Here is a 26,011-nt window from a genome sequence, read left to right as displayed (position 1 = left end):
TATAAGAAGAGTAGGTTTTATAGGGAAATATTAGGGCTTCATTTTCAGGCATGTTAAATTTATTTTGCATGTTAGATATCCAAACTGTTGAATATGTGAGTCTGGAGTTACAAAATGGATATGTAAATTTGGGAGATGTTCATTTATAGATAGGATGATTGCTAGTGGGCACAGAGTTTCATCAGTCTTAAGAGTGATGAGTATTCTAAAGTTGAGTGTCATGATGGTTACACCACTCCTCACATTTACTAAAAAAAACCATTTAATTCTACACTTTAAATGCTATGTAGATGCTGTGAATTATATCTTAATAAAGCTGTGTATGTGTATATATATGTATGTATATATAAAACATGATCCAGGCCAGGTGCGATAGCTCATTCCTGTAATCCCAGCACTTTGGGAGGCTGAGGCGGGCGGATCACGAGGTCAGGAGTTTGAGACCAGCCTGACCAAGATGGTGCAACCCTGTCTATACTAAAAATACAAAAAATAGCTGGGTGTGGTGGTGTGCACCTGTAATCTCAGCTACTCAGGAGGCTGAGGCAGGAGAATTGCTTGAACCGGGAGGCAGAGGTTGCAGTGAGCCAAGATTGCACCACTGTACTCCAGCCTTGGTGACAGAGTGAGACTCTGTCTAAACAAAAAAAAAAAAAAAAAAAAAAAAAAAAAAGATCCAGATCCAGCAACTCCTCTTCTAGAAATTTACCCAAAAGATTTTTTTTTTCTTTTTTGAGACAGAGTGTTGCTCTGTCACCCAGGCTGGAGTGCAGTGGCGCAATCTGGGTTCACTGCAACCTCTGCCTCTCGGATTCAGGCGATTCTCCTTGCCTTAGCCTCCCGAGTAGCTGGGATTACAGGCACCTGCCACCGTGCCTGGCTAATATTTTTGTATTTTTAGTAGAGATGAGGTTTCACCATGTTAGCCAGGCTGGTCTCTACCTCCTGTCCTCAGGTGATCCTCCACCTGGGCCTCCCAAAGTGCTGGGATTATAGGCATAAGCCAGCACTCCCAGCCTACCCAAAACAATGTAAAACAACTCAACTCTTTGAATAATTTGTACAAACATGGGTGTACAAATTATTCATATTAGCCAAAAGATGAAAGCAAACCCTGTGTCCATTGATGGATGAATAAATAAAATGTGGAATATACATACAGTGAAATATTATTCAGCCTTAAGGAAGGAAATCCAACATAGGCTACAACATGAAGGACTTTATGGTAAGTGACATAAGCCAGTGACCAAAACAAAAATAGAAAAACAAATGATTCTACATATATGAGGTACCTAGAATAGTCAGATTCATAGAGAAAATAGAATGATGGCTGTCAGGAGCTGGAAGGAGGGGAGAAAAGGGAGTTGTTGTTTAATGGGCAGAGTTGTTCTTTTGCAAGATGAAAAGAGCTCTGTGTATGTGTTACACAACAGTGTGAATGTACTTAAGAACTGTAAACTTAAAAATAGTTAAGACCTGTAATCCCAGCTAAGTGGGGAGGATCGCTTTAGCCCGGGAGTTCGAGGCTGCAGTGATCTGATCACATCACTGTGCTTAAACCTGGGTGACAGAGTGAGACCCTTTCTGAAAACAAAAAAAAGGTTGAGATGGTAAATACTATTTTTATGTTTATTTTACTATAATTAAAAATTAATGTGTATATGTGTGATTACTTCTTCAGTACCTTTGGGCAGGACACATACACACACACAAAATGCCACATGTGATTTTTGTTATATTCTATTATCGTTAGGCAGTGATCAAACAGGCATTATTAGAGCTGTGTTTTACTGAGCTCAAATGATAGAGGAATGGTATGAAATATTGATGTAGAGGGCTGACTCCTGCTGAAATGTGCTTCATCAGAAAAAGAAACTAAGGATTTGAAAGGAATAGGAGGTAAATAAATTCCATGAAAGGAGATTTTTATTCCTTGGGATTAGGAAAACTCCTAATGACTGCAGGTTTGTTTTGTTTGTTTGTTTTGAGACAGACTGGAGTGCAGTGACACAATCATGGCTCACTACAGCCTCAACCTCCCAGACCCAAGCGATCCTCCCACCTCAGCCTCTTGAGGAGCTGGGACTGTAGGCGCATGCCACCTCACCTGGCTAATATTTGTATTTTTAATAGAGACAGGGTTTCACTGTGTTGGTCAGACTGGTCTTGAACTCCTAAACTCAAGCAATCCACCTTCCTTGGCCTCCCAAAGTTCTGATATTACAGGCATGAGCAACTGCATCTAGCCAACTGTGGGTTTGTTTTAAAAAAATATATCTTTTTTTAAATTTTTTTTTGAGATGGAATCTCGCTCTGTTGCCCAGGCTGGAGTGCAGTGGCCAGATCTCAGTTCACTGCAAGCTCCGCCTCCCGGGTTCACGCCATTCTCCTGCCTCAGCCTCCCACGTAGCTGGGACTACAGGCGCCTGCCATCTCACCCAGCTAGTTTTTTTGTAATTTTTTAGTAGAGACGGGGTTTCACCGTGTTAGCCAGGATAGTCTCGATCTCCTGACTTCGTGATCCGCCCGTCTCAGCCTCCCAAAGTGCTGGGATTACAGGTTTGAGCCACCGCGCCCGGCCAAAATAAAATATCTTAAGCACGAAAACTGAGAAAATAAATACCTAAAATAGAAGTGAGGTGTTATAAAAAGTGATTGAAGATAACTAGAGCCTAAGAAAAACAAGAAGTGCAATAGAAAAGTAGTTATAAACTGGAGCCGGAATAAGCACACACTAGAGCTTTCAATAGCCATGTTCTAGATAGACAAGTGTTTTAGAGTCATGGGATATTCTAGAGTAGAATAAACTAAAGAATAGGTATAAAGCATCACAACCTAGCAAGAAGAATTTACTGCCCATTTTGCTGTGATGAGTGCTTAGATAGCTCAGATAACAGTTTCCTGTCAAACAATGGTAATTATTTAAAGTAAACGTTAAGGGCTCCCATTTTTTATCTGATATTAGCAATTGTTATGAACTAGAAAAGGCATGGAGTTGTACTGAAAATTTCTTGCATTTGGTTTCCTTCTATATAAGGGAAATTGTTAGCATGACTGTAAGCAGGGCTGATTTTAGTTTAAGTGATTCATTTAGTATTGATTAATGTGCCAGCAAATGTTCTATGTGCTGGGTGTTAACAATAAAAAGAAACAAGACAATCCTTCTTAAGGGTTTCACAGTCTAACAGAAGTGTCAAACGAAGAGAGCTTCACAATACAGTGTGCTATGTATTAAAATATATAGGAACATAATGTTGTGAGAGAATAGAAAAAGCTGTAGTGAGGAAAGGTTTCAGAGTTACGATATTTAGAGGGAGTTTGCTTGCCAATAAGGGAACTGGTAGACACAAAAGATGGGGTATCAAAATGTGCAAAGAAAAGGAATTGGAAGGCCAAGCATAGTGACTCATGCCTATAATTCCATTGCTTTTGGGGGCTGAGGTGAGAGGCTTGCTTGAGGCCAGTAGTACAAGGTTACTGTGAGCTACGATCACATCACTGCACTCCAGCCTGGACAATGTTTTTTTTGAAAAACAAGAAACAAAAAAAACAGGAATTGGAGACATCCATAGCATATGTGGACTGGAAGACACATTCATTGGGACTGGAATTGAGATGCAAAGTCAGGGTGAGATTTGAAGGAGATGAGGCCTGAAAAGATAGGTCAGAGCCAGATAGTGAAGGATATCTATTTTGTAGGCATTACGTAGATGCAACAAAGATCTCCAAGCAATAAATTAATCTGATTGGATTTGGTTTTTAGTATAAAACTGATGGCAACTTGGAGGATGAAGTAGAATGTAGGATATATGGTGACATGCATTCCTTGAAGAAGATTCTCAAATTAGTCCAGGTGAAAGATGAAAGGAGCCAAAACCTGTTACATTTTAAATGAAGAACAAGGCTGTCTTGAAGAAATGTTGAAGTAAAATTAGAACAGTTTGGTGAAGAATTGAATGCAGATATGAAGAAAGAATTAAGACGAACTCACTGAAGTTTCCAGTTGAAGAAGTGATGATTAGATGAGTTCACGTGGGAAAGTGTGAGATGAGACAGAAACAGACTGAGGATATATTGGGTTTGTAGTACCAAAGGACATCTAGATGACAGTGGTTGGTGCATTGTTAGAACTTAGGATATGTGAAGATGTGAAAAGTAAATCTAGGAGAACCATAAGAAGGGGGAGTTTTGAGAACTAGTAGATGAGATGACCCTGGAGATGAAAAGCTAAGTGCTAACACTAATAATAGTAGTAATGAGAGTAGCTAACTGTTATTAAATGCTTATTATATGCCAGGCATTGAGCAAAGAGCTTCACATGCATTTCTTCATTTCATACTCATAGCAATTCTGTGAGGTTTATACTACTGTTACCCCATTTCCAGAGGAGAAAATTGAGGCTTTGTGATTTACCCAAGATCATACAGGTAGGAAGTGTTTGTCCTAAACAGTATGACAGATATCTTGAGCCCACATTCTGTACCACTGTACCATACTGCATTTTATTTAAAATATCTCCTAGAAAATGCTTCATGATGTTCATTTGATACATGTAATGGGAATGCATAAATTTATATAGCATATCTTAATTTCCAAAGAAACAGAAGTATAGGGGCATCTCTTAACAGATTTTAATAATTATAAAAAAGCACCCTAAATATATCTGTAGTTGTATTAGTCCATTTTCATGATGCTATGAAGAAATACCCAAGACTGGATAATTTGTAAAGGAAAGAGATTTAATTGACTTATAGTTCCACAGGGCTGGGGAGGCCTCAGGAAACTTATAATCATGCAGTCATGACAGAAGAGAAAGCAAACACATCAGGAAACTTACAATCATGCAGTCTTGACAGATGGGAAAGCAAACACATCCTTCTTCACATGATGGCAGGAGAGAGAAGTGCCAAGCAAAATCCCTTATAAAACTATCAGATCTTGTGGGAACTCACTCACTATCACAAGAACAGCAGCACTGGGGGTAACTGCCCCCATGATTCAGTTACCTCACATGGAGTCCGTCCCACGACTTGTGGGGATTGTGGGAACTACAATTCAAGATGAGATTTAGTTGGGAACACAGCCAAGTCATATCATTCCACTCCTGGCCCCTTCCAAATCTCACGTCCTCACATTTCAAAACACAATCATGCCTTCCCAACAGTCCCCCATAGTCTTAACTCATTCCAACATTAACCCAAAAGTCCAATCCAAAGTCTCATCCAGGACAAGGCAAGTCCCTTCTGCCTGTGAGCCTGTAAAATCAAAAGCAAGTTAGTTACTTCCTAGATACAGTGGCAGGTACAGGCATTGGGTAAATATACCTGTTCCAAATGGGATAAATTGGCCAAAACAAAGGGGCTATAGGCCCCATGCAAATCCGAAATCCAATAGGGCTGTTATTAAACATTAAAGTTCCAAAATAATCTCCTTTGACTTCATGTCTCACATGAAGTCATGCTGATACAAGTGGTGGGCTCCCACAGTCTTGGACAGCTCTGCCCCTATAGCTTTGCAGGGTACAGCCCCACTCCTGGCTCCTTTCATGGGCCAGTGTGGAGTGTCTGTGGCTTTTCTAGGCACACAGTGCAAATTGTCAGTGAATCTATCATTCTGGGGTCTGGAGGATGGTGGCCCTCTTCTCACAGCTGCACTAGGCAGTACCCCCATGGGGACTCTGTGTGGGGGCTCTGACCTCACGTTTCCCTTCCACACTGCCTTAGCAGAAGTTCTCCATGAGGGCTCCGCCTTTTCATCAGACTTCTGCCTGGACATCCAGGCCTTTCCATACATCTTCTGAAATCTAGGCAGAGGTTCCCAAACCTCAATTCTTGACTTCTGCACACCCACAGTCCCAATACCACATGGAAGCCACAAAGGCTTGGGGCTTGCATCCTCTGAAGCAATGGCCTGAACTGTACATTGGCCCCTTTTAGCCAGGGCTGGAGTAGCTGGGACACAGGGCACCAAGTCCCAAGGCTGCACATAGCAAGAGGGCCTTGGACCCAGCCCAGGAAACCATTTTTCCCTCCCAGGCCTCCAGGCCTGTGATGGGAAGGACTGCTGAGAAAGTCTCTGACATGCCCTGGGGACCTTTTCTCCTTTGTCTTGGCAATTAACATTTGGTTCCTTGTTACTTATGCAAATTTCTGCAGCCAACTTGAATTTCTTCCCAGAAAATTGGGTTTTCTTTTCTGTCACGTTATCAGGCTGCAAAGTTTTTCATACTTTTGTGCTCTGCTTCCTTTTGAACACTTTGCTGCTTAGAAATTTCTTTCATCAGATACCGTAAATTACCTCCCTCAAGTTCAGAGTTCCACAGATCTCTAGGGCAGAAGCAGAATGCCACTAGTCTTTATGCCAAAGCATAACAATAGTGACCTTTGCCTCAGTTCCCAACAAGTTTCTCATCTCCATCTGAGACCACTTCAGCCTGGACTTCGTTGTCCATATCACTATCAGCATTTTTGTCAAAGCCATTCAATAAGTCTCTAGGCAGTTTCAGACTTTCCTACATCTTCCTGTCTTCCTCTGAGCCCTCTAAACTGTTCCAGCCTCTGCCTGTTTACCCAGTTTCAAAATTGCTTCCACATTTTTTTGGGTATCTTTACAACAGTGCCCCACTACCCAGTACCAAATTACTGTATTAGTCCATTCTCATGCTGCTATGAAAAAGTACCTGAGAGTGGGTAATTTATAAAGGAAAGACATCTGACTCACAGTTGCACATGGCTGGGGGTCCTCAGGAAACTCACAATCATAGTGAAAGGGGAAGCACAATCATAGTGGAAGGAGAAGCAAACATGTCCTTCTTCACATGGCGGCTGGAGAGAGAAGTGCCAAACAGAGGAAAAAGCCCCTTAAACCATGAGATCTCGTGAGAACTCACTCACTATCACAAGACCACTAGCATGGGGGTAACCATCCCCATTATTTAGTTACCTCCCACTGGGTCCTTCCCACCACACGTAGGGCTTATGGGAACTACAATTCGAGATGAGATTTGGGTGGGAACACAGCCAAACCGTATCATTAGTAGTGGTAACATTTCTCAAATTATCCAGGGATGAAAATTGTTATTCAATATTTTTAAGTTTTTTAATCATTCTTTTGGCTTTTCTTATTCTAGTACATTTGGTCAGTAGCTAGTTATGCTTAAGTAAATTGCCTTTGAAAGTAGTAATCATTGAACAGTAGCTGTAATTATTCTCTTTATTTAGCTAGGGACACATTAATTTTTGAATCTGTTAGCTGACTAAATTCCAATCTATTTTTATTTATTTTAATCTAAGATATTTGGCTGTATTTTAATTTAATATTTACTGCTCTTAAATCATAGTGACAAATGTTAGTCTGATCACTTTGTTATACCCAACTTAGTTTTTATATACTGTTTTCATTGTTTAAAAACCTTGCAGTTATATAGTAGGTGGGTTAGGACTGGTTAAATGCATTATAAGATTTTTTTTCTTTTAAAACAGAAATCAAGAAGAGAGAAGCAGAATCATAGACTTTTCAAACTGATAATGATAATTAACACCTTAGTTCTTATTCCTGATCTAAACACTTTACATGTATTAATTAATTTAGTTTTCAGAACAACCCTATGTGATAGATATTGTCATCATTCTCATCTTACAGATGAAACCAGAGCATAGCATAGATTGTCTTGCCTGAGGTAGTACAGCTAGTAAGTGGTGGATCAGAGATTCAAATCCAGCCAGTCTCGGTTCAGTATCTGTTTTCTTAACCTATCTTACTAATATCCAAAGAAGCTATGGCTTTCTCAGGATCATTAGCTAGTTAGTCAAAGCACTGAAATTAGAAAGCAAGTCTCCTAATACATAGTACAATTAGATTGTTTTTTGTTTCTTCTTCAAGTTTTTGATGAGCTAAGCAGGGTCTACATACTCTAATCGGTAGTATTGCAAAATTTAAGAATAAAAGGAAGGTTTTTCTTTTCTAATTTAATTTTCTTAAGCATAAGGAATTGCCCTTCACGTTAACTTTACACTTGGATTGTTTTTATATATGAATCAGTTACGAGCATGATTTGGAAGCTAAAGAAGGTAATTGTTTTGTCATTAGATAAAGATAGCATGAAATTAGATAAATAGAAAAGAAGTAGTTTTTTTTTTTAACTTGAAGTTCAAAGGAAACAGAATAGTAAAAGACAATAAAGATCAGGATGTTTAAAACTATAATGAAAGGAGGGATAAAAATAATAAAATGCTACCTGTTTTAAAAGCCAGTAAGAGAATAACACATTAAAAAAGCAAATCTGAGATAAATCACTTAATAGAAAGGTTATTAACGTTAGGCATATCTTAAATGGACTGATTATCTTTTGGTAGGAAATTTTTGATATATGTAAAACTGCTTTACTATAGAAATGGTGGCATTTGGTTTTTATAAAAATTATAATAGGTTCTGTTCATTACATACATAGTTTATACAATTTATTGTTTTCATAAGGTCTGTTTGGGAAGTCTTACTGCAAGTTTCTTTCAAATGCAGTAATGAGATATTATAATCTCTAGTTTGAAGATGACTTTTCCTATACTTGTGTTATCTTGGAGTTTTAAAAATATTTCTGAATTATTGTCTGCTTTTTAAAAGCTGAGCTTCAGTTGAGTAATGAGCAATTTAGTTGTCTTGAAAAAAAATGGTAATGTGCTAATAAGCAGGCAGAATAAAGATACAGTTCAGGTAGAGGTAGCTGTCACGACAACACGGACCATGATGTACTTGGGGACCTATGTGGAGGTCTAAATGGTTAGAACACTAGATGATGGTAAGAGAGAAAGACTATAGATGAAGTTAAAAATGCACTGAGACCAAGTCATAAAAGGCTTTGTCTTCTATACTAAAGAGCTTGAGCTTTGTCTTACAGAAGCAGCCACTGACAAATTTTATATAGAGAAATGACATCATATTTTATTTTTTCCGATTCAGCAGTAGATTGGGGGATGAATTAGAAGGGACTAAAGACTGAATGAGTTAAGGGCCAGTAGTAGTAGTCAAAGTGTGAGACATAAGCTATGAACTAGGATAGTGATAGGGGCCATTTAAAAGACAGTCTAGAAGTGGCAACTCAAAATCTGTTAACTAATAGGATGGTGTATTAGTCAGGCTCCTCCATAGAGACAAGCCTGTAGGATGTATGGAAGGGGATTTATTAGGAGCAACTGACACAGAATCACTGCAAAGTCCCACAATAGGTCACCTGCAAAATGAAGAACCAGAGAAGCTGATAATGTGGCTGGCTCAAAGCTAGTAGTGTGTCTTCAGTCCAAGTTCAAAGCCCTAGAAGCTGGGAAACTGACACGGCAGTCCCTGTCAGGTCTGACAACCCCCCCAAGGAGCCACTGGTGCAAGTCCCAGAGTCCAAAAGTTGAAGAACCTGTAGTCTGATATCCAAAAGCAGGAGAGAAAAAGGTATCCTCCTCCTGAAGGGAGAGAAGAGAGCAAGCAGAGAGAGCAAATCCTCCTTTTTCAGCCCATTTCTCCCAGCTGATTGGATTGTTTCTGTGCACACTGAGGATGGGTCTTCCTCTCCCAGGCCACTGACTCCCATGTCAGTCCTCTCTGGAAACACCCTCAAATGCACCCAGAGACAGTGCTTCACCAGCCATCTAGGCATCTCTTGACACAATTAACAATCACAGATGGGGTGAGAGTAAGGTAAAGGGAGAAATTCAGATGACTTTCATGTTGCTAGGTAAGTGAGAGCACTTAGTATAGGAAAACAAGACAGGCAGCAAATAGAACAGTTGGAGAAAAATTAGGTTAAGATTTTAGCATTGCATTTGAGATGCCCATGGCATAATATTTTATTGTTTCCCTAGTTCGCTATGCTACAGGCTTAGATATCCAACTGATTACTTGATGTCTCTGATGAGATATTTGTTAGGCATCTTAAACTTCACATTTCTGAAATTGAAGCTTTAATTTTTTCAGTTACTCAGACTGAAAACCTCTGATTGATTCTCAACCTCTCTTTTTCTTCTGTATCCAAACTAATTCAAATTCTCTTAGTATGCCTTGAAAAACCCAGAATTCAACCACTTTACTATCTTCGCTACTACCACCCTTGTTCAAGTTAACATCATTAATTGCCTAGATTATTGCAGTAGCCTCCAAGTGAGTATCTCAATATCTACTCAACTTTTCATCCTAAGTGATCCTTTTAAATTAAGTTAGATCATGTCACCACGCTCACTGTCCTTACTACTCTGTAGAGACCCTGTCCTTCTAAACAGAATATTCCTAGGAGGCTCCCACTTTAGAGCCTACTGATACTTCCCTCTGCCTGGAATGTTCTCCCAGTCATATGGCTGTCACTCACTTTATTTCTTGTTGTAAAGTCATCAAAGAAGCTATTTTTTACCAACCTATATAAAATAACACCCCTTCTCATTACCGTTTCTGTTTCCTTTTCTGGCTTTATTTTTCTTCACAAATGAATCATCTTCTGCCATATAATAAGTTCATGTCTATACCAGTAGCATCTAATGATGTACCTGGCAAAATAGTAGGTGCTCAGTATGTATTAAATGAGTGGATGGATGAATGAAAAATCTTGACCAAACAGTTGTGTACATGGATGTGGATTATAGGAGAATCTTAGCTGAGGAAATGTGTGTGTGTGTTCTTGTTTTATATTTGTTCATTCATTGTTCATTTAGTGAACATTTAGTAATCTCCCTGTACTTTGCTTTTTTTTTTTTTTTTTTTAAATTTGCTTTTTCTTTCAAGCAAAGTCTCACTCTGTTGCCCAGGCTGGAGTACAGTGGCATGATCTTGGCTCACTGCATCCTCCATCTCCTGGGCTTTTTTTTTTTCTTTTTTTTTTTTTTGTATTTTTGGTAGAGACGGGATTTCACCATGTTGGCCAGGCTGGTCTTGAACTGCTGACCTCAAATGATCTGCCCATCTCACCCTTTCAAAGTGCTGGGATTACAAGTGTGAGCCAACGCCAACGCTCCTGGCTCTGATCTCCCTTTACTTTGTATCAGGTACTCTACCAGACAGTGGGGATGAAAGATAAAAAGACTCATAGACTTGTGGAGTAAGGCAGATTGTAAATGCATTGTGGTGTGGGCTGTTTATTAAATAGCAAGTAGTCGAAGCCATAAGACCACATGAAATCATTCAAGAATTTCAAGAGTATCTTTAATTTTTTTTCCAAGTTGTTGAGCTCTTTGAAGGTAGGAATTAGAGGGTCCTATTCATTTTTGTATTCTTCCCTTTTTTTGTTTGTTTTTTGAGACAGGGTGTTGCTCTCACCCAGGCTGGAGTGCAGTGGCATGATCATGGCTCACTGCGCCTTGACCTCCTGGATCAAGCAATCCTTCCACCTCAGCCTCCCAAGTAGCTGGGATTATAGGTGTGAGCCACCTTGTCTGGCCTCTTTCCACTTTTATCACCTCAACCTAGGGTAGTGCTTAGAGTAAGTGCTTTTAAATGAATGAACATTTATATAACTTACTAAAATTTTGAAAATAATTTTAATGGTATGAAGAATGTACTATGTTGGAAAAGGAAATGAAAGGAGTTTGCTAGAGAAATAATCTATTTTAAAGTACAATATATTTTAGATGAAGACAGGACCTCCAAGTTGAAGCATTCAGTAAACATTTGTACCTGCTAGGCTAGATTTCATAGAACAGATCAAAACAGTAGATAGAAATTTGAAACTTATTCATTATAATTGTTAAAAAAGAATTTTAGCCCAAAGGATGCTTATATCTTAGAAAATGTTCAAATTTTAAAAAACAAGAATAATCAGAAAGGAAAAATAGATCAAAATAGTATTGTGGAGCAAAAAAATAATAATAATAAGTAGAGAAAGTTAATAAAATGTCTACAATATCCCACATTTTTTAGTTTAACCAACTTGTTATAAGCAGCCAATTTTAAAAATACATATATACTTTCACTTTTAATTTTATTTAAACTTGACATGTTTTGGACAATTTTATTTCCCAACATGGAACAGTTTTTATTAAGCAAAAATAAAAGCAATTATTTTCATTTTATCAGGGGTTGATATAGAAGCAGCTCGAAAGGAAGAAGAACGGATCATGCTTAGAGATGCCAGGCAGTGGCTAAATAGTGGTCATATAAATGATGTCCGGCATGCAAAATCTGGAGGTACAGCACTCCACGTTGCAGCTGCTAAAGGCTATACGGAAGTTTTAAAGTAAGTACTGTTTTTTACAGAGTTGTTTTTCTACTTTAGTTTGTCTTCTTTATTCATTGGTCCTTTTCTTAAAATACCTGCAAATGTTATTTTGAAGCAATATAAAAGAGTTCTTTAATGCCTGTTTTCAGGAAGAAAGAGAACAACTACTTTGAATATGATTGCTTTTGTTCTAAAATTCTTTCAACTCTCTAGTTTTGATTATTACTATTTTTTTTTATCAGTTGTGATTTTCCAGTAAGTTGAATTTAAGCATCACTCAACTATTATCTGTTACCTTTTGGCCTAGTAAATCACTACAGAGAGTCATTTTGAGGTTCCAGATTGATAACTGGTTCATGAGTCTAAGAACAATGTCCTGTGAACATGCCATCAATTTTGAAAGCTTCATTCCTGCAGAATATTTATTTACATGTAATTTATCTTAAATACAGTTTCCTTTTTTACTACATGAACACTGGAACTTAGTACTCTTAGCACACTATAAAATACTAAGCCATAAGCAACTTTGATTCTATAAGGCTGTATATTGTTTAGCAAATTTGCTTGGAACAAAGCTTCATGTCGCAATAATATTTTTACTTCTGCCATACAAATGTTGGCAGCTATATGAAGAAAATTATTCAGTGTATTATTCAATATATGAAATTATTCTTATATTTATGTGAAAGGAAGACCAGCTCTTAGCAAAATCTACAGCACCTTTTATTAATATATTGATTCTAATTCACTTGAACTTCTAATATCAGTCTTTCTTATTCCCACTCATTACTAAAAGCAGTAAAGAATATATGAGTCACCTTTCCCAAGTTTCCTCCTCTTGGGTGACAGGCTCAGGCAGTTTTCCCACCTCAGCCTCTCTCGTAGCTGGGACTACAAGCATGTGCTACTATGCCCACTTAGTTTTCATATTTTTTGTAGAGACAAGGTTCCACCATGTTGCCCAGGCTGGTCTTGAACTCCTGGGCTCAAGTGATCTGCCTGCCTCAGCCTCTCAAAGTGTTGGGATTACAGACGTGAGCCATCACTGCCCAGCCTCCTCTTTTCAATCTCTATTCAACTTCAATAATTTAGGCCTTTTTCCTAAGAATACTATGGCATTGTTGCCTTTTAATTAGTTTTCTTGTCCACCTGTTTCTCTGTAATCGAAAACTTTCGAGAGTTGCCAACAGCATTTTTTTTTTTTTGAGAATAGAAAGTATTAAAGAGGATTACATAAAGGTAAGAATTGTTTCTTAAAGCAATTGTTTCTGTAGACGTATATATGAGTACTGGGTTATATTGCAAAATAGGTTTCTGGACGGCTTGCAAATGATCTTTGTAGTTAGGTTATCCAAGGTCCCCAAATCCTTTATTAGTTCTTAGTGGGGATCAGGATAAATTTTAAACTCCTCAACTTAGCGTGTAGATTCTTCATTATCTGGCCACCGTCTTCCCTTTTAAGCTAAGCTACCATCATTGCCCCAAAGTATGAATTGTGCCAGTTATATATATCTATTGAAGTTCTTTCACGATGTCTTTCATGCCTTCCCTTGTTTCTGTCTAGATGCTTTTATTCACCATCTCTTCAACTTGGAGGCAAATTCTGCTCAATCCTTTGAATCAGTTAAAGGCCTTTAAGCATATGAAAAAAAATGATCAACTTCATTCATAATTAAGTGCAAATAAAGCTACAGTGAGTTACACTTTTACATCTGTCAGTGGCAAAGATCAAAACATTTGACATCCTGTTGGCAGGATGTAGGAAAAGGCACTCTCACTAGTAGAAATGACAATTGAGCAAATTCAATCAAAGTAACAGTTGTTCTTTAGTTCCCTGATTCTACCTCTAGGAATTTGTTTTTTACAGATATTGCCACTCACATAGGAAGTAAGAAAATCTGCTAGCAGCATTGTTTATAATAGGAATAAGAGAATGGTTTAATAAATTATGGTATATGCTTTCACTGGCATATTCTGCATTAAAACAAGAATGAGAAATCTCCTTACATATTGTTATAGAAAGAACACTAGGATATATTATGAAATGTCAAAATCAAGGATCCAAGTATGTATCATTTGTATTTATTGTAAAAAAAAATTAAAATTGTATTTGCTTATATATGCATGAAGTCATTCTGTAAGGATCCAATAAAAATTAATAGTATGGTTATTTTGAGGAAGGGCAAACTAGTTGGCTAAAGGTCAGCAGTGAGAGAGTGATGTCCCTATGTATCCTTTTATTCTTCTTTTTTTAAAACTTTGTGAACATATTACTTATGAAAGTTAATTAAAACAAATACCAAATAAAAATCAGTAGAAAAGATCTGTTTCAAATGTGACCTTCTTCACATTTTCTCTCCCTCCCAAACACACACAACTCCTTACAATTTGATTTTGATGCTTTTCAGTTTTGTACTCCCATTGCATGTCTATTCACAGAACCTATCCATGACAGTTGGTTGTTGTTTCACGTCCATTAAACGCTCCTTGAATATAGATACTGTCTTTTTTTTCATGTTGAAAAAATTTATCTACCTCTTTTTTCTCGCCACACAGACTTCTAAGTACTTAAAAATGTTGCTTAGCATATTTAACATTATTATAGTTCATATTTCCTAATGAGGAGCAGCATTTTTCTCTTATATTCCAGTATTGTTTCTGCCTCTATTAATAAGGTTTCTGGTAATATATGTCAGTAGAGATATTTCTTTGGACTTAGATCTTTCAGCTTTTCTTTAGATCATGGCTCTTAAATGTTGGTCTGCAGGCAAGTGACAGGCAATGATAAGAGATTCATATGGGGAACTTATTAAGAATATAGATTAGCAGGGCCCATCTCTCCATATGCTGATTAATTGAGTAGTACTGGGGTGAGCTGGGGAATCTATTTTTAAAAAACAAGCCCTTAAGATGGTTCCGTTATGGAAGCAGGATTAGAAACAGCTGTATTAGATATTGTTAGGAAATACCAGATTTGTTCTTAAATAAATGAAAGGGGATTATACATTAGCTGTCACTACCACCTCCTGTAGGTAAAAAGAAAGTCCTTCTCAAGCTCAACATCTTGGAAAGTAAGGTAAAGGTTAACTAGATTTCACGAATTGTATTTAGTGTTCGTTCGCCTGTTTGTGTGGGGCTATGCTATGTGCAGTTTATAGACCCATCTTTGCTCTCTGTGAGCTTAATGTCTAAATAAAATAAAGGTTGCTGTCAATATGTAGTTAGAAGGGCATACTAACATAATTTATGCAACTCTTTGCGTTGTATTAAAATGTGTTTCTGTTTTAGCTTGTTGATGATTGGAGTATCTGCTTTCTACTGCTCAGAAAAATAGATCCAACTCCTTGGAATATGTTTTTTGCTTTGTTTTGTTCTTAAAAGATTGTCATTTTCCTTTGAAAATTTTCAGCTCCTGAATTTCAAGGCAACAGAAACATTACAAAACAAGTTTCTTTGATTCCAGTATATTCTTAGAACACATTTAGCCCGAGATTATACATTATTTGGAAACCTGAAGATGATAGTTCCCACAATAAATCAGTTTTACATACAAAGTGATTAATCAGTTTTTGATTTTACATTGAAAAATTATGGGCTTTTCTGTGAAAATTTAACTTACAAGTCATATTAACAAGAATTAATCAGTGTCACACCAAACCATAAGACTTAGAGTCATTAGGAATTAATTAAAACTGCATTATTATGGCAATGACTCAAGATCCTCTTTTTCCGAGTTTTTTCTGAGAAATACTTTGTATTTGCCATAGTTAATTCATTGAGGGGGAAGGATGTGAATTCTGAAAAGAAATTAATTGAAAATTGTAGTTAAATTGCATGGTAGAAAGCTTTTGATCATGATCGTTTATTTCTAGATTTTAATGATTGTCTAATTCACTGTAATTTCTTTAGACTTTTAATACAGGCAGGCTATGATGTTAATATTAAAGACTATGATGGCTGGACACCTCTTCATGCTGCAGCTCATTGGGGTAAAGAAGAAGCATGTCGAATTTTAGTGGACAATCTATGTGATATGGAGATGGTCAACAAAGTGGTAGGCCTTTTAAAAGTATTTTAATATTTTAACTTTTAGAAATACAGTTTTATAAACTATATTTAGAAATATAATCTCAAAAGGTTATAAGGATTACCTTATATAATTATATTTTTATCAACTGCATAAAATTTTTTTAGCCAACTGACTTACTAATTAATGGTTTAAGTCTTTTCAGCTACCATATGAGGTAGTTCTGGCCTTGTGCTGCAAAGAAAGAAGTATTACTCTTTCAGTAGTCAGATTGCCATACATGTAGAGTAGATTTGGATACTTGCATTGATACTATGTTCTTAGGAGTTCAGAAGCTTAGAAAATGTTGCATTCTTATGTGAATGTTTTCTGCCTCCCCTTTGAGTTGGAACACATGTAGAAGTGTGGTTCTAATTCTTTAGCTGGTGGTCTTTTAGCTTGCTTATAGAGTTCTCTAAGTGACATGAATAATGAGGTCTTACAGCAGGTAATGACAGTAAACACTATAAAGTTTTATGCTGAAGGGGATCATTGAGATGCAACATCATCTAGTCTTCTAGTTTTGTAGATGAGAAAGTAGTTCTGTTGAGTGAGGTAAATTATATACTTAATACCACAATTAGGTAGAAGGAGGGAGGGAGATAATGTCATACAAGTGTTTTTCACGAAATCATGAAAAGATTCAGGTTATCAAGTTTCTTGTTAAACTAGACTTCTCTACTCCTTTGTAGATACTATCAGTCAATAACCAGTCACCAGTATTCCTGCTAGTCACTTCCCACTCTGTGTTGGTAGATAATAAGTATCATGGAGAACTCAAAACATGTCTCCTCTAGTGAGTTTATTTACCTTTCCATAGAATGTTCCTTGTATATTGCATTTCGTAGGAAAATATCATAGGTTATGTAGCAGAGAGTCATAAAATGATCTCATCTTTATTCAAAATAGGAACATCTAATTCTTTTGCTGTTTTTGGAGTAGAGTTCTAAATAACTTACTTTCATTAACTGATTTAAATATATATTTTATATAAGAAATGTGCAGGCATGAAAATCATAGGAATTGGTAGAAGTCTTAAGGAAAGTAAAAAAATTTGGGAGAATGATTGGTTTATACTTATATACAAATACAAAAATCTTTGGGTTGAATTTTTAGTTAAAACTTTCAATAATTTACTTTCTCTGTTGTTTTGTAATCAGCATTAGAAGACAAATAAATATTGATACTATTTAAGTAAAAGGCCAGCTAATTTTAGCTTTGCAAGTCATATTACCTCTCTTTTCATGTAGAAATTCCCCTTCAGAATTTTTTTCTGAAAAGATTAGCGGATACCTGTTAGCCTCTGAACTCTGGTCTGCATTCTTCTCTCCCAAACAGTGATTTTTTATCACATGTCCATTCATATGGGCAGTGCTGATAATTGGTTCATTTAGTAACAGTAGCCTCCGGATAAGAACTAGATGAGAGAAGCTAATTAATTGAAATGGTTTCCAAAAAGGATCATTTCACTTACAAGTTTAAACATGGTGTGTTTCCCCTACTGAATCAGTATTCTAGTGAAACATAGACAACATAGAGTATGTATGAGAAAAATTATTTTATTTGCATCTGGCCAACAATTATCTAATTCCTGTGCCATACAGATCATAATTTTGCTATCAGAGAAGGAGTGCATATAAAATTATTGTGCCTTGTATCCTTTTTAAAAAAATTAATAGCAGCTCCTCTGTCACTCTAAATTTTATTTACTCTCATCTGTCATTTGATATTTCAGTAGATCTTTATGTGATCTTAAAAGAATTGTGAGCCAGGCCTTGTGGTGTGCGCCTGTAATCCCAGCTATGTGGGAGGCTGAGGTAGAAGGATCGCTTGAGTACAGGAGTTCAGGGCTGCAGTGAGTCCATAATTGTGTCACTGCACAGCAGTGGGCAACAGAAGGAGACCCTGCTAAAAAAAAACAAACAAACAAAGACACAATTGTGCCTCATATTTACATAAAATTTAAAGATTTTCAGCCTTTTTTACACATATGCAATTCTTTTAACAACCCTGTGAAATTAAGGGTTTTTTGGATTCAGGAACATGATCAGAAAAGTCAAGTAATTTTCCTAAAGCCCTGATAATTGTTTTTTCTTTTTATTCTGCTAAGCTCCTCTATAACTTCTTTTCGTTTTAGTTTCCTCATCTTTTATTTTTCAAGATACTATTAAGCTGTAAAAATATAAATTTTAATAAAAATATTATTTTTCTTTTAAAAGTCAAGACTTTAAAGACTGCTTTTTATAATGAGGAGCTACATAATGTCTATGGCATTCTAAAGGAGTTTGTGCCATAAATATATCCAAACACAAGCCTTTTTTTTTTCATTTGAGAAGTTCTGTTTTACGACTTTGATTTTCAAAAGTTTAATCATAACTTTGCATGTATGAATTAGACTTTTATTGTCTACATTTTAAAATGTCATACATCATGTTCAATCAAAATAAATTACTTTGTCTTAATTATGTAAGCCTGCCTATATGAATTTATATTGTCATTTGATACCTTCCTTAGTACTTACAGATTGAAGGTTATTACTAAATTGTTTTAAAAAATGATATTAAAGATGTGCACCTAAGGTACTACCAGAGTTTAGATGAATTCTTCAGTAATAGAAAACACTATTTGGGAAAATGATGTATAATATAGTAAGTGTAGCAAATCATATAGAAAATCTGAAACCCTTCCTAAAAATATTTAGAGATTTCAGTCTCATTTCTTTAAATTATTTGCAAACTGTAATACATATTTACTGTCATTTTAATTCATTATTATAGATTATGTGATACAGACCTTAAATATAAAGGTTATTTGCTTTCTTAGTTTATTAAAATAATTGCTTTACTAGAATGTATCTAAATATTGTTCTTTATTGACTAGAATGCTTTTCTGGTTGGAATTCTCTTACTGAATACAATGGCTAGCAAACAAGTTTTTAGATTAATATAACTGTCATTATAAAGATTTAAATGAATGACAAAGCTATTTCTGCTATTAATGGACACAAGGATGTTTTTACCCTAATTCCATCTGCATTTATTTTTATTTTTGATAAAGGCAAAATGACACACTAGAGTAGTAGAGACCTAAATTGTATTCCCACTTTCTCTTAATGATCTGTATGACCTTGGGCAAATACCATGCACTCAGACTGAGTTTCTTCATCTGTACAGTGAGAATCATTCTAATACTTGTCCCAGCTACATTATTTGTTGTTGTGAAGATGAAGAGGTTGTACCTAAAAAAACAATTTGGTTAGAATAAGTGAGTAAAGAAAAATGAAGAAACTGTGAAGTTAGACTTACAATGTCTCCAGTGTGTTTGTGACTCTTAATAGATGTATTGGACTCATTTTTTTTTAAGCAGTTATTTTTAAGATAGTTCTCTTGATAGAGTTCTTACGTTTTCATAGCTCAGCATTGTGTCCTCATTTGTTGCCTGGTTGCTTTGAGTGGCACTGCTTATATACTATAATGTGTTTATACTCTTATCAGTGAAGCACAGTAGCCTTATAGTAGTTAAGAACCAAATAATGTTTATAACTTCACGACTGTTAGCTTTATAACTGTGCTACAGATTGTTTAAAGAGCATGTTTAAGTTGCTGAGTTAAGTTGATGAGGGTGCTTTTTTTGAAAGTAGAAATTCTTATAGCCCACGTTTTACTCTAGTTTTGATTCTGTATCAGCTGCTGTTTGCAAAGTAGACTCATTTATCAAGGGAGAGAGTGAAAATAAAGGTTAGTAGCGTGATCCAATTTCTTACTCTTAAAGAGGAGAGTTCCTTGGTTATTAAAGTGACCCCATTGCATTTAACTGCTACAAAAATTTAATTACAGTTCAGACATTTCAAGGTGGGATAGTTCATTCATGAGAAGGGTTGGTAATGCTTAATATGATATTTAAAAATAAGTCAGTGAATTATTTCCACATAACATAATCTTAAACACGGTTTACATTAAATGTATAGCATTATTAACATTTTAGAACTGATTATATAAAGCATATGATATAGCAAAACTAGAATTAACATGTATTTCTAATTTAAAGGGCACCTTAAGTTTTGAGCCAGTTATTTGATTTCAGAACTATTTATTCTTCAGGAATTTAAATCTTGGCTTCTATTTCCCAAGATTGAAATGGGAGGAAAGTTTATTAAAACTAAAACTTTTTATCTTGGACTGAGTGGGAAAGGATAGATTGTCTCTTAAATTCCTACTGGAAAGACTTTCTAGCAAGAAAAGGCAAGTATGATAAGTATTTTTGAATCTTGTAAATTTATATACATACTCACCTATTTTGAAAAAGCAGTATTTTATATACTTTTAAGATATACTTCATAGGGCTGAGCACAGTGGCTCTTACCTATAATCCCAGCACTTTGGGAAGTGGAGGTCGGCCTGAGCCCTCGAGTTCAAAACCAGCCTGGGCAACATGGTGAAACTACATCTCTACAAAAAAATACAAAAACTAGTCAGGCATGGAGGTGTGCATCTGTGGTCCCAGCTACTCAGGAGGCTGAAGTGGGAGGATCACCTGAGCTCCAGGAGACTGAGGCTGCAGTGAGCCACGGTCATGCCAGTGTCCTCCAATCTTGGCAACAGAGCGAGATCCTATCTCAAAAAAAAAAATACCTTTCATAGACAATAGCTTTTTATTTTATTAACAGACAATGGGAAAACTAGCTCAGATATTGGCTAACTTACAGTTTGTTTTATAGTGTTTGGAAATTAGCTCCTTTCTGAATAGATGTTAACATCCTGATGTTGGTACAGAAACAAGGGTTGTTGTTGGTTTCTAAACGGAAAAATTAATGTGATTTTAGAAGCCATTATTTCTTATCCATTCTTATGTCGTTGTGGATATAGGAATACTGTTAAGAAATTTGAACTTTCAGAATTAGATTTTTTGTTGCTAAAAACATTTTTTTTCTGTGAAAGGATCATATACTGGATAACATAAAGAAGACTGTATTCTAAATAATGAACTTGTAAGCGTCCTGGAAACTTGTCCAGTAGGGCTATTATAAGGACTAATGCAGGCAGCAGGAAATATTCTTACTATGTTTAGTCAGCAGCTCTTTGAAATTTTCTCTTTCACAGTGAATTAAAATAGATTGACATATGTTCATCTGGACTAATTTTTAAAATTAAGCCATACCTGTGGCTGGCTGAATGTTAAAGAGCTTAAATATATGTATTTTTTAATTTTATTACTCTACCAAGAATTTAAGTTGTAGGATGTCATCAAAAAGAAAAAGGCCTCAAAAGGTTAAATTACCCAGTAATTTCGCCCTTAACTGGATGTTGAAGAAAATGAAAACAGATGTCCACACAAAAAGTTGTACATGAATGCTCATAGCAGCGTTATTCATCATAGGCAAAAAAAAAAAAAAAAAAAAAAACAGATGTCCACCTGATGACTAGATTAGCAGACCGTATATGTCATGCAATGGAATATTATTCATCAAAAGAAATGAAGTGACACATGCTATAACATGGATGAACCTTGAAAACATGTAGAGTGAAAGAAGCCAGTCACAAAGAACCATATATTGTATGATTCCACTTACATGAAATGTCTAGCATAGGCAGATCTATAGAGAGAGAAAGTAGATTAGTGGTTGCCTTGGGCTGGATGCAGACAGTGATTACTAAAGGGTATGTTCCTACTTGTTAGGGTGATAAAAATGTTTGAAATTGATTATTTTGATAGTTGTACAACTCTGAATATCCATAAAACCATTGAATCGTACACTTTAAATGAGTGATTTATTTGGTATATGAATTACATCTCGATAAAGCTGTTACCAAAAAAATAAGGGGAGATATTCACAGCTTCTGTCTCACATAAATTTCATGTACATTGCCTTAGAGTTGTATGTTTTTACAGTAGTTGTTGTATCATTTATAACCACTGTAAAAAATGTTATCCAACTTCTTTATATAAAATTATACAGAATTACTGAAGACATTTTATGATTTATTGACTTTTGACCATCACTGCCCACCCCTTGTTTCCTACCTAGGGCCAGACAGCCTTTGATGTAGCAGATGAAGACATTTTAGGATATTTAGAAGAGTTGCAAAAGAAACAAAATCTGGTATGTTTGATGACTGTCTAATAATTGTCTGTATTACATAATTATCTTAGTAACTTTGAATTTGAGAGAATTACAAAAGTTTTCATGTGATGTTTTGTACTTTTTGGTTTTAAGATATCCTTAAGTTTCACTAAATGATAGTGAAAGAGAATAAAGGGTAGTGATATTTAACTTTTTATGTTGCTTATCCCCATTTCTATTTCCTCCCCTTCTCAAAAGGAATACTTATATATGTCCTCAAGAATAACATGTTTTTACAATTTCATTAGAGGGTTTTACTAAAAAGATGGAGTCTATAAAATCTCATATATCCAATAGCAGGTCCAATAGCAAGGAGTTATGTCACCTGAAACAGTTTTGTTTTGTTTTTTTTGGAGATGGAGTCTCACTCTGTCCCAGGCTAGAGTGCAGTGGCGTGATCTCAACTCACTAGAATGTCTGCCTCCTGGGTTCAAGCAATTCTCCTGCCTCAGCTTCCTGAGTAGCTCAGACTACATAGTACGCCAGCATGCCCGGCTAATTTTTTGTATTTTAATAGAGATGGGGCTTCACCGTGTTGCCCAGGCTGGTCTTGAACTCCTGAGCTCAGGCAATCCACCCACCTTGGCCTCCCAAAGTGCTAGGATTACAGGCGTGAGCCACTGCGCCCAGCCAGAAACAGGGTTTTGAGTAAAATATCCTCAGCCAGCCTGAGTGGTTAGTGGATCTGAACTTTTTCAGTAAAGTTGGAGGGATTTAAAAAATCCACCTTAGCCCTGTATGGAACTTTTTAATTGTCTAGTCTATTTCATTTTTTATTCAAGCTCTTTCCTTTTCAGGTAAAACTTAATTTATTTATTTCTTTGTTTTGTCTTATTTAATGTCTGAAAAACTACTTTGTTATTATTTTAAACTCTGCATCTTAGTAATATTATTTTAATAGTTTTCTTATTTTCCTTTGCATAACTTTGTACAAAGCTCCATAGTGAAAAACGGGACAAGAAATCTCCGTTAATTGAATCAACAGCAAATATGGACAATAATCAGTCACAGAAGACCTTTAAAAAGTGAGTAAAATGTTCAAGTACGTTTGTTACTTTTGTGAATGAGATGGCATAATGGCCACAGGCATGTTTATTGTGGATCTGGGAAGAATGAATGTATTTTAACTTTTTTTGTTTCTAATCATTTGAACACTGTTTTCCTTTAACAGCAAAGAGACATTGATTATTGAACCAGAGAAAAATGCATCCCGTATTGAATCTCTGGAACAAGAAAAGGTTGATGAAGAAGAAGAAGGAAAGAAAGATGAGTCTAGCTGCTCTAGTGAAGAAGATGAGGAAGATGACTCGGAATCAGAAGCTGAAACAGGTAAAATTAAAAGATAAATGCATTTTCGTTGAATTTTGTGGCAGTGTAAAATAAGACAAGATCAGACTTAATTTTTAAATTTTTCAGACTGATTTTCTACTTGTTTAGATACCTGGCAAGCTACTAAATTATCTTTCAGTGAATGCTAGGAACCTACATATAGTTGTGAATTTATTATTCTTTAATTATCTGGAGGCTGTTGTTCACCTCTGTGTTTTGCCGACCTATATTTAAAGAAGTTGGAGAGGCTTCTAAGAGTCCCTTAGGCACAGATAGGTTGTGAATGTGGGTTCTCAGCAATTCAAAAATGCTCCTGTTACTTCTGAGGTCCAAACGTCCAGGATGCCAATCCCAACAGCATCCCAAATTTTCCCTAAGAAATAGTAAAGTAGGAATGGAGTAAAAACTCTTTGCTGTGAGGATGTGGGGGAATTTGCTTTGTTTTGAGAAATTTTAAAGATACAGAAAAGTATAATATAATAAACATTCATATTCCAACAACCTAGACTTAAGACTTTAACTACTGTGACATTTAATCATATTTACTTCAATTTTTTAAATAAAGTTAAAACATTATAGATGTCTTTTTTAGTCACCCACCGTAGTCTACTTCCCTTTCCTTCCTTCCCAAAGGCAATCACTATCATGAGTTTTGTTCTGTAATCTTCTAGTTCATTTTTATACTCTTACATATGTGCATTCATATGTAATATATAACAATTGTAATATTGTTTTGTGTTTTTTTCGTATGGTAGGAATTGTTATACTTCTTGGGTTTTTCCACCAAAAGTTACATTTTTTTATATTTGTTCATAAATCTATTTCTATAGCTTTATCTGCATTTTTTTTTTTTTAGCTATTGTATAGTATTCTATTAAATATATCTGTTTCCATTATGATGAACATTTACCTTATTCTCAAACTCCTGGGTTCAAGTGATCCTCCTTCCTCAGCTTCTCCAGTAGCTGGGACCACAGGCACATGTTACCACACACACCTAATTTTATTTTTATTTTTTGTAGGGTTAACTGTTTTGCTGAGGCTAGTCTTGAACTCCTGTCCTCAAGCAGTTCTCCCACCTTAGCCTCCCAAAGTGCTGGGATTACAGGCATAAGCCACGGCGCTCAACCTATAGCCTAAAGTTATTTTTATGCAGTTAATCTCCTCCCTGGGAGACATTACTTAGCTCTCAGTCTGTAGTCAAGTATATCATTACAAATTAAACTATGTACACAAGAGAGCCAAGACTTGCACCCAGACCTCCTAACTTATATTTTAAGCCTTTTACTACTGATGTAGTGTAATTCAAAAAATAGAAGTCCAGGCATCTCTTTCAAAGATTTCTAGGTTTTTGTTCACTAAATTTTTTCTTCATTAGCCCTTGTTTGTATACAAGTCACTGTTCAATATTAGACACTAAGGGACTATTTAAAACAAGAGACCTTAGGCCAGTTTTACCAGTAACCAGCAAATCTTCTGCTATCTTTTGGTTGAATATCCTTGTTTATAAAATGAGAAAAATCAGGCTATAAGACCTGGATGGTTCTTAAAACTCTAGTATTCTATTAAATATAACTAATTACCATCAAATTGCATTGTATTTGTTCTCGGTTTAGAATTGAAATGTACTAGTTGCTCTCTACTCAGTTTCTCACTGAGCTAACTTTAAATGTTCCTCTGAAGCATTGTACTATGATAATTTTGTTCTTCCTGTTGCTAGTGGTCAGTGGTGCCAGGAAAATTTGACTCTGTCTCAAGAATTAATCCACGTAAACGCTGTGTGGTTCCTTTCCTCTCGCTCTTTTAATATCAACTAGGCTTTATCATGCTTTATTTGGAAAGCTTGAGAAAGCAGCCATTTCCCTGTAGAGCTACAGCTTAATTTGACAATTTGTAAACCATTTCTTTTTTTTTTACTTTTTGTAAGGTTATTTCCTTGGGAAACTATTTGACATAAAATAACTATTTTGCTGAATTTTGTAAAATAAATTATTTACCCAAACAGTTTTTCTTCAGTGTTCTTTCTCTTCTCATAAAACAGATAAAAATGAGAGTGCAACCTAAGTTTTAGTTATACCTTTCAAACAATTTACAAATGTTGTGAAAGGTAGTTGAGAAAATGAGAAAGAGAAGTACATTTTTTGCTTTTAGGGTTCTTTCTTCTAGGACTTTGTCATTCTTTGTTGAAATCAAATGGATAGAAAGACTACAACGATATTAATAACGTTTACAAAGTAAGTTGGATGGTGGGGCTGGGTGCTGTAGCTCATGCTAGTAATCTCAGCAGTTTGGGAGTCCAGGTCTGGAG

The 26,011-nt window shown here is 35.9% G+C and overlaps 1 protein-coding gene across 12 annotated transcripts in view; it reads left to right on the top strand.

Moving 5' to 3' along the window:
• Positions 1-26,011, top strand: part of PPP1R12A (protein phosphatase 1 regulatory subunit 12A) — a 162,407-nt gene that overhangs the window by 90,479 nt on the left and 45,917 nt on the right. For all 12 annotated transcript variants that reach the window (NM_001266093.1, XM_077952446.1, XM_077952443.1 and 9 more), the window contains 5 exon segments: positions 12,046-12,205; positions 16,097-16,241; positions 22,279-22,353; positions 23,311-23,399; positions 23,546-23,703. In NM_001266093.1, coding sequence (NP_001253022.1) covers positions 12,046-12,205; positions 16,097-16,241; positions 22,279-22,353; positions 23,311-23,399; positions 23,546-23,703 — 627 coding nt within the window.

This window comes from Macaca mulatta, chromosome 11 (assembly GCF_049350105.2).
Source record: "Macaca mulatta isolate MMU2019108-1 chromosome 11, T2T-MMU8v2.0, whole genome shotgun sequence".
In the NCBI taxonomy this organism is placed as follows: Eukaryota; Metazoa; Chordata; class Mammalia; order Primates; family Cercopithecidae; genus Macaca; species Macaca mulatta.
The sequence above is the reverse complement of the archived record's forward strand: the minus strand, read 5'-3'. Positions and strand labels throughout refer to the sequence as shown.